The following is a 9,710-nucleotide window of genomic DNA, read 5'->3' as shown; positions in this document are numbered from 1 at the left end:
AAAGCTTTGGAGCTCACAAAAAACGTCCAAGGTCCTTCCCATTTCACTGTACACTATCCCCTCTTTACTTTTATCTAAGTTCCCGCAGATTGATTTATAGAGGTACGTTTTATTGTGGCTTATCCTTCTTTATCCCGTAATTAAGTCTGACTTTGACCGTAATCTGGGCACAACGGCAACCTGCCCGTACACCAATAGCATTGTAAACGGAAAACAAAATGACCTTACAATAGTCCTAATGAAGACACGATTATATAGCTCCCAGAATAAATTGTCAAACTTGAACTTTGTTTGATTTTTAATTTTCTATTAGAGAGAAAGAAATCTTCATTTTGATTGACAGAAAAAGTATTGAAATAAGAATAATTAAAATATTTTAACACGTGTAGCATTCTAAAATAGAAGGCAAATATATTTAACTTATAACGTCGTCTTTTAGAACACATTTCTATGTGGTAGAGTAAAGTAACTACTTTTAATAATAAATTCTCGGCGTAGCGTCGTAGCGTCTACGTAGCAGCTACGACTTAGTCTCTCTCGTAGTCGATACCACTTACTACAGTCGAAGTGCGTAGCTACTTGATTTATAATTAAGTATTAGTATTCACTGTGATTAAAATGTTTTTTTAATTGATGATTTGCTAACAAAAAAGTATATATAGATTCAAACGACCCCTAAAAATGTAAACAACAACAGTTTTGCTTTTAAATTAAAATTACAAACTTGAATAAGGCTTTATCTACTCCAACATTTCTTCAATATAACTTTGATTATAATTTGAAGTTTGGTAATGGCTCTCAAATCGGGAATACCTATTAATTAACAAGAAACTCTTTGTTTTCATCATGAATATTAACAATAAAATAATAAATTGAGCTGGATGGTTATATTGAGACGAGGAACAAGTCTGTTTGAAGAGATGAATTGGTTGAAATGGCTATGATTGTTGCTCTCTCAAATAAATTGTTTATTAAACACAAGCTAAAGCAAATAATTGTATGTGTATTATTTTTAGTATTTGTTACAATACATTTTAATTAAGAAGGTTCAGAGTAGAAATTTTAAAATAATATTTCTTTTGAGTAAATTGCAATATTCGCATTATTGACTTTCACTTTTTACTTCCCTACTTACTATGTAAGCAGGAAAAAATGAAATGTAATTTTACCCACGCTTTTAAGAAGGATTATGAACCTTAATATCAATAAATAATGTTTGTTTTCCATTGTTCCAGGGGTGGTGTTAGCCTAAGATGGTGTTGGCGCTGGTGGTCGGAGTGCTGTGCGTGTGGGGCCGCCTGAGCGACGCAAACCCTGATGCGAAGCGGCTGTATGACGACCTGCTTTCCAACTACAATCGCCTGATCCGACCCGTTGGCAACAACTCTGATCGGCTCACGGTCAAGATGGGACTTAGGCTCAGTCAGCTCATCGACGTTGTAAGTACATTAGCTTATATAACTCTACTCTTATTCGTAATATCGTCGCCATACCCACGCGTTATCGACTCTACAGCATTAATACATTTGCCATGGGAGCCAGTTTGAAAATGATACGATATTTCTGCTATTCTCAGCACATAGTCGTGCTGAGTCGCGCGTTATTGACGTTATTTTGGAGAAGCAACTAAAGTGTATGAACATTATTGTTTCATTGGAAAGACCTTTTTCTGTCACACGTTATTTTACCACAAGTGGTAGGAAACGATCTACGGGCTACTTAACTACTGAGTTTAAACTAGAGAGTCTTCTGTTTTGCTGCCTCCAGAACTAGTAAAGGTTTGCGATCAGCTTGTTATGGTCCTATTTATCAGTACCTCAGCGGAACAGTTCTCAGTTCACCCTCTAACGTTTTAATTCTGACTCTACTACACGAGATGATTTAGACGGCCTGCCAAATAACGTGTCATTGACCGATAACTACAAATATGTTTACAAGACTACGAGATATCTCTCTTTTCATAGTTAGGAGTGAAATGAACTCCACTTTACAAGTTATTAAATCCTAAACCACATTCAAATGGTACTTAGGAATAATAAAACAAAAACCATCGAAATTTATTATTTCATTTATTTTTGCGTTAAGTTATTGGAAAATGTTTGGCGACAATTTTCATTTAGTTCCGAAACTTTTGTCGACAGAAAGTTTAAAACTTTTGAACGAAACTAGTTTTCGTGAATTTTGTTTATTTGGTTTCTGAATTGAATAAACAGGTATTAACTTTGTGTGGTTTAAATTTCTGCATTTTGTTTTTCATACAATTTTGGTAACTGTCATTATGAAGTAGCTAAAGAGTCAAATATAGAGTTACCTATTATTTAAATATATTTGATTTCTATGTTGAAATCACAAGCTAGGCTTTTAATTTGATTAATTAGGAATTGACTATCATAACTTAATCTTATATTATCGTCTCAATATATTTGAATTAAGCAATAACCTCCGTGGTCGAGTGGCGTACGCACCGGTTTCAAGGTGTCGCTAGCTCTGAGGTCCCGGGTTCGATCCCCGGTCGGGTCAATGTAAAAATTCACATTTCTACATTGTCTCGGGTCTGGGTGTTTGTGGTACCTTCGTTGTATCTGAATTCCATAACACAAGTGCTTTAGCAACTTACTTTGGGTTCAGAACAATGTATGTGATGTTGTCCGCATTTATTATTTATTTATCTTTTCAATCAGTTTAAAATGAAGATTTGTCTATAGTTGTATTCAATTAATTAATTTCAGTACCACCTATTTTCCATTACTATACATGCGATCCAAAAAAAATAATTACCAATTCACATACCTAAACAAAACACAATTCAAACCTTAACCACAACCACTCACCAATAAACTAAACGAAATTCTAACTCAATGCATAAAACATAAACAATTCCATCTGAACAATTTTGATCGTTTGATTGTCAAACAGATTGTATTAAAGTTGATGCAACTGACACATTGGCAGAACTCATTTAACTATGCCACACGTGGCTCGGCTGTGGGATCGCCACGGCCATGCAACAGCAATTTAAATTGAACGGCCATCGTAGTGTTGCACTTATTGATAAATAAATGGAAACTTTCGAAGTTAGTACGTGAGTCGAGTACAGTATTGTTTCAGTTTAATATGTTTCGTCTGACCCGTTTTGAGTGATTTAGTTGTTGAATGCTGTTAGTTTGTGGTATGATAGTATAGGATAGTATTTTGTGCTTTATTTATCTGGTAAGTATAAAAGGATATGTTACAGTTCAATACTACTGTGTGAATTTATCGTTTTGAGTGATCGAATGTTGTTAGAAACTGTAGTATAAAAATATTAGATAGCATTTTATTTATTTATCTAGTACTGCCAACATACTCGTAATATTCAATAATTCAATGGTATTATGTTAATACTCAATTAGTCAAAAACATACGTTGAGAATTGGTCAAATTCAGTGCAAGAATTGTTCGTGTTAGTAAATCCTTTTATACCTTAAATGATGCAAATAATTTTAATCGCAATATGGTAAAATGAATTTAAAAAATACAAGAAAGAAGTTTTGATTAAAATAGTATCAATGGTTCGTTACCTTTGCTCTTCAAAATTGGAACTGCCTTCCTTTTTCAAATAGCTGTAAATGCTGATTGGGTCTCTCTTTCAAACCTATAGCCTGATTGGCTTCTTTTGCACAACGTTCACCGCTCAGCGGTCTACACTTCGTCGTTTCGTTACTCGGATTCGCGTTTTTTACTGTAATTTTGTGACCACGCAAAGCAATTTCAATGAAAACATTTTTCCTTTTTTTTATTGAGTAATATTTGCATAAAAAGTGCGCAATACTTACATTTCAACAATTTTTTTTTTTTCGTTTGCACTACATTACCAAACCAACACATTACGTCTCGGTAATATAACACGAAATTAATACTAAAAATATGTAAATCTGTGCTTTGTACGGAGACTGAACAGAAATAAAAAACAAGGAACGAAACTTGCGAGATTATCTTAACAAATGAGAGCACAATTTAGTTTTAAGCACTGCACCAATTATAATTTACCACAGCCCATCCAGTCGGGCCACGAAATGGGCGTATTTCTTCTGTATATTCCTATTTTGTACCAAAATGCGACAGCTATATATTTTATCTTGAGTTTTTGTGGCACATTATAACAACAATAGTTCATTTTTCGACCACGTATTGTTGTAGTGCGCTTTGCCAAGTAAATTAACTCTTTTGGTGCAACAAGACACGCAGCGCAAGTCACTAAGATGAAGTTTTTAAAATTCCGGTGAGCAAGACAGGACTTTGTTTTTTTTCAAAGGTTCAATATTGTATTATTGTAGAGGTAAATAATAAAAAAATGTGTTTTCCTTACAAATGTATTAATATAGCCATAATATAATATCAGTTTATATACGCCCACAGCTTTAAACAGGCCTCTTCCCGTATAAGGAAGGCCTGTTATTACATGCTACATATGTTTTTTTTAAAAGCCACATTCTAACTTTGCCTGCTTTGGTATTGAATCTCACCTCGTGCGCACAAATCCATAACCGCAAGGCCACCACGACACCTTTACCGCTTGTTTTATAGCCCCAACTCTAACCTCACATTTTCGTTGACGCCGACTGCGGAACACTTGCGTAATTATATTTGAATGTGCTGAATTTCAGCGACTATAAAACTAACGCGCCCGGACATAGAGGTAGCTGAACTAATAATATTAATGTTACGCCCTGAACGTTTTGTACCTCTGTAGGGAATATTTTATGGTTTATTTAGTTCAAATAAAAACTTTATTATTGTGCTTTTATCTCGCGTCATAATTTTTGGGGAAGTTTATCGATTTTGCGAATTATAGCCATCACCGGTTTTAGTGTTTGTGGGTTAATTTAGAGTTTTGACTTTAGGTAATAAATAGCAAGGATAGGGTTACTTTAGCGATTTCATACGTTTTGTAGACCGCATAATGTGAAAGCAGTTCGTTAAGCTTTAATATATTATTATGTTTCCTTTTTTTTGTATGAAGGATTCCCACGAATACAACGATAGAATGACTTAAAATTTAATTCTTTTATCCGCGGGGAGGATTTTTTGCATACATACTATTCACAAAGACACTCAGAACGAGAAGAACAAGCATTCGTGTATGAACCAAATGATTGTCTGACGCAGGCATCGAATCCTCGATACGACGCGGTAAGTGTCTACAAACCTTTGATACTTGGCTTATGATTGAAGTAAACACACTAATAATTATATAAATAGAAAACCTCGCTAAAATACACAATAAACGCCATAATGTCAAAATTTAATATTTTTGTTCCAATAAAAATAAAACACGATCGAAAAATTCAACTCCAGAAACGTATCTAAACAAAATCTACGAACGCTACGTGGTTTTCGTTCCCATTCTTTAGGTAATGTAAAATGTAGCCCCAATAGCCGAGGTGCGTCATAAGCTACGTTCCGGGTAACAACCTTGAATAAGATATCTTCTATAAGGAAAGTGCATGCATTACTATTCAGGGAGGCTAGCGGTGCAATGAGCAGAAAATATTGGCAGGAATGGCGTCAATGACTAGTCGATTTTTGCTTTTAGCTGATTTTATTATTCTACAGGTGAGTAGCGAGGATTTTCTTTTGCGAATTTTCTCAGGTATGTATTTATTGTTTTAAAGTTGACTCTATTCTATTTATTTAAAATTACGGTTTATAATACGAAATTTATCAAATAGGGATAACGTTAAAGTCGCAAGAATTCTCATCTCTCCCAGTGAATAGTTACAGTTTTAGGCACAAAAAAGCCTTTTACGATTCAACTCTCAAACACAATCAACTATTACATAATCTTCAAAACCAATACCATCAATAACTTTATTCACAATAATACAACCTATAACAAAACGTCTCAAACAATTACACACAGATATTATATTTACTACACGTTGAGATATGATTACGTGCCAGCGTCGACGTCGGGCACAAGTCTTGAAACCCATTACAGAAAGAAGCCAACCACTCTTCCCTTTACACGAATTGGATAATCCAATAAGCTTGCAGCTAAAAGACTTTTTTCTTTGAAAGTTCTTCCATTATAACGTTTGTGGCTGACGCAAAAGTAAACGAATGAAAAAGGAAAATAAACTATTACATCTAAAGAATAAGATAAGCTAAAAATTATGCTGTATTTGGACCGGTTTATTCTTCTAAAAGTTTTTTGGGCAAGTCGCTTGATTATGGTTAACTTGAGAACTATTCTATTTAATTGAGTGTACAAAATTATATTACTTTCAAAAGCCATAAAATAGTAAATCTTATTTTACCAAATTTTAATAAGACAATACATTATTTAGACCAGATTGAACTCCTTTCGTTACTATACCTAGAAAATACCTATCAGTACAGTAAATTCTAGTTGAAACTTACGAAAACAAACGAAACTCTACAATTTAATAAAACCCAAACTCAATTAAAGTACAAAATGGAATTCTTTTGTCCGATCAAAGTTACAATACCAACAATACGACAATACGTTGACTACAATACCAGGAGTCCATAACTTTACAATAGTATTGTAAAACCAAAACATTATCGTAGCGACAATTCAAAGCTGAAATATGTAATGGCTCGGTTCTATTCCGTCCGCATTTCTGGTAACGAAAAGCTTTCTTCGGGTGCGCACGTGCCTCCGAATATCAATGTATTCGTTGTACGGGGCTAGGAGAACCACTAATTTGTTGGATTAGTATTAATGTTTAAGTTGTTTAGTTAGGGATTGTTCGTGGAGTTATTTTTTTTCTTTCTTAGGTATACATTGTGGGAATATCGAATATCGAAATTGAAATAAATTGAAAAAAAAAAACTTTAGATAGGGTTTAAAAAAGACGGTTCATATTTTCGTATACTAACAAACGGTATATGACGTTTGATACACAGATATCCATTTGAAGAACAGATAATACAAAAATATCAACTAATAATGTTTTTTTAGGGCAAAACCGTACAAACGACTTCAAATAAAAACTACTCACCGCGATGAAATTTTTGTAGGACCCAATTACCCAGCATAAAAAAAAATCTACCAATTTAGAACCAGTTGAAGTCAGTTGAAACAAGTCTTAACATAAAAGTAACATTACATTCACACGACCTAAAGCCATACATAAAACTTGCTCCAAAACAAATAAAACACCCAACAACCGCTCGCTTCGTAGCCATACAAATTCACATGCATTTTCTTATCAGAAGTCTGAGACTTCCCTGTGAAAAACTACCCTCAGTTAACTGAGAAATGGCGATGTACATAATGTGGCATATGTTCTCCAGTAGATAAATGGCCAGCTTCAAAAAGAGGGGGGATTCGTTCAAGATAGAGTGGTCATTTTATTCTGTTTGCAAAACATGTGTGGAGGAAATTGGGGGATATTGGATCATTACTCGAAATGTTTACTGTTTATTCAGTTCGATAAATTGAGAATATTATATGAGGTATTGGAGTTTTTTTTTTTGTTTAAATATTTATAGTTTGATCGAAAAAAAATACGACGTTTTACCCATGCGGTAGTATTTTTAATGTGTGAACTACAAACACCAAATTCAGATAGAACATATATTTAAACTGCACTGATTGCTACGATAACCTAGTGGCAGAGGTCCGTCTGAGTTTGAAATTAAGTACCTTATTGCAGGAGTTAATCCCTTTTTAAAGATAGATAAATTATTTATGTTCAGTATTTGGTTTACATAAAAATATGATGGGTGTTTTCTTTTTCAAGACGTATTTCACAGCGCTTTACAGCAACATCTTCCCATAACCTAAAATAAAACTAAACCTTTTTCGATTTTTAGTACAATTCAGACTCACGTTTACTGTTAAACTATTCCAGATTTTGCATAAGCTTGCCTTGCCACGTTGTAAAATGTAAGGGTTATGGCCAGTCGTATCTACCATTCTATTTATATTTTATGTTCGATTATGACCTTTACGCCCAAGACTTTAGAGTCAAAAATAGCATTTGCAATATTGTACCAGAATTTACTCAAAGTGTGCATAGCATAAAGTGAGTTATGCGAGAAAAGACAAAAGAAAACTGAAGTAAAGAAGGAAAAACAGTAAATAGGTGCTAACATATTATTGAAAAAAAGTAGGTATATTGCCAAATTGTTCCATGTAAAAGAAGGAAGCCTTTAGTAATTTATCAGGCACGTTTTCAAGCCTTGGAGCTGCAAAAAAATTACCGGAACGAAAAAAACTGGGTAACATAATATTCTACCGTACTGAAAATTGAACGGAAGCTGAAAATTCCCCATTTTACTTGATATTCGTAATCAGGTACCCCAAAGTCAATAAAGAATTTTGCATTAACTTTTGTTTTTTAAAGGTAAACAAAAATATTAAACCTTTTCTTAGACGCTTCCTTACAATCCATAATAATCATTTTGATATCAACCTCTTTTCTAAAATCTCAAAAAGTCTCATGAAATCTTATTCGATATTCCGATGTCTCGATTACAAAAACTGAAACAGAATTTAATACGACGCTGTAGTGACCATCTGGTACTGCGATCTGCAATATATCGCAATGTAGCAGAAACAAGAAGGTAGTTCTTAAACATCCTGTAGTTTTATCGAGGGACTGAGAAGAATCGCCTTTTCCGTACGATATTGATATTTTAAGGAAAAAGTTGGCGGAATTCGATTGTTTTGTTGTGCGACGTGCGTGATACTTGTGTTCAAAGAAATACGTTGATAAGTTTTTCGGAGTAGAGTTTTGTGTTATGAAGAAAACAATACGTGACTATAGTCGATTCGAAGTTGATCGTTGAGAGTTTCGATGAGTTTAACATGATATTTTAAAAAAGATCTTCTGTAGTGCAGCCAATCCGTTCTTTCGTGTAATGTAGTGCAGAAGAGACTTTTCCAGTCATTTTAGGGGTTATGGTTATGGTTTTTCAAAATTTAAATTACAAACAGTAATTATTCTCGTTATAAACTAACTTTCTTCAACGCCCAATACATAAAGTTACATGAGTGAATAATTATTTACTTTTCCATTTTGAACTTCCCCATTACCATTTCACTTTACTTCTCCAATAAAAGATCTTTTCAAAACTTCAATGGCGCAAGAAGTAAAATTTCAACTCACATTTCCGAAACTATTTTGTGCTTCAAAGATAGTCTAGAAGTTTTCAAGGAAGATATAAAAGTATTGGGCGTCAGCATAAGCGTGCCCTCCGAAATATTCAGTGACATTATGCAGAATGCAGGAACTCAACACCTATTTCGGTGGCGCCGTGAATAGCTATTGAATTTACCATTCAAAGCACTTAAGATACTACCTCTATTGAATACGTTTAAAGATCTTTTATAAGATAGTTTTGGAACTAAAGTCGTATATGTACGGTAATGTTAGCTATAGCAGTATCGTGTAGGAGATAACAGGAAAGAAAGTCGAAAAGTGCTAGTACTAATACTGTGGCTTCAAACATGCTAGATAAACAGCAATGATTGCAATTTTTTTGCTGTCAATTGTTTTTTTGTAAGATTTTTTATAACACTATTGTTTTTATTATCCTGAAAAAGGAATGCTGGATGGTTAAATAGTTTAACAAGAATAAATAATTAAATATAATATGCACGATCTTAATGACGACATTTTGAGATATTTTTTTTATATTATCCATGTACAGTTTTTACTTTTCTACAATTTTATTATATGTATAGATAAGCTATA

The 9,710-nt window shown here is 33.6% G+C and overlaps 1 protein-coding gene across 1 annotated transcript in view; it reads left to right on the top strand.

Moving 5' to 3' along the window:
- Positions 1–883: 883 nt before the first annotated feature.
- LOC113503288 (acetylcholine receptor subunit alpha-like 1) overlaps positions 884–9,710 on the top strand; it is a 60,405-nt gene continuing 51,578 nt past the window's right edge. The window contains exon 1 of the mRNA XM_026885137.1: positions 884–1,439. Coding sequence (XP_026740938.1) covers positions 1,254–1,439 — 186 coding nt within the window. The 5' untranslated portion in view covers positions 884–1,253. The remainder of the gene's footprint in view (positions 1,440–9,710) is intronic.

Source organism: Trichoplusia ni, chromosome 19 (assembly GCF_003590095.1).
Source record: "Trichoplusia ni isolate ovarian cell line Hi5 chromosome 19, tn1, whole genome shotgun sequence".
Classification (NCBI taxonomy): Eukaryota; Metazoa; Arthropoda; class Insecta; order Lepidoptera; family Noctuidae; genus Trichoplusia; species Trichoplusia ni.
This window is presented reverse-complemented; position numbering and strand designations above follow the sequence as displayed.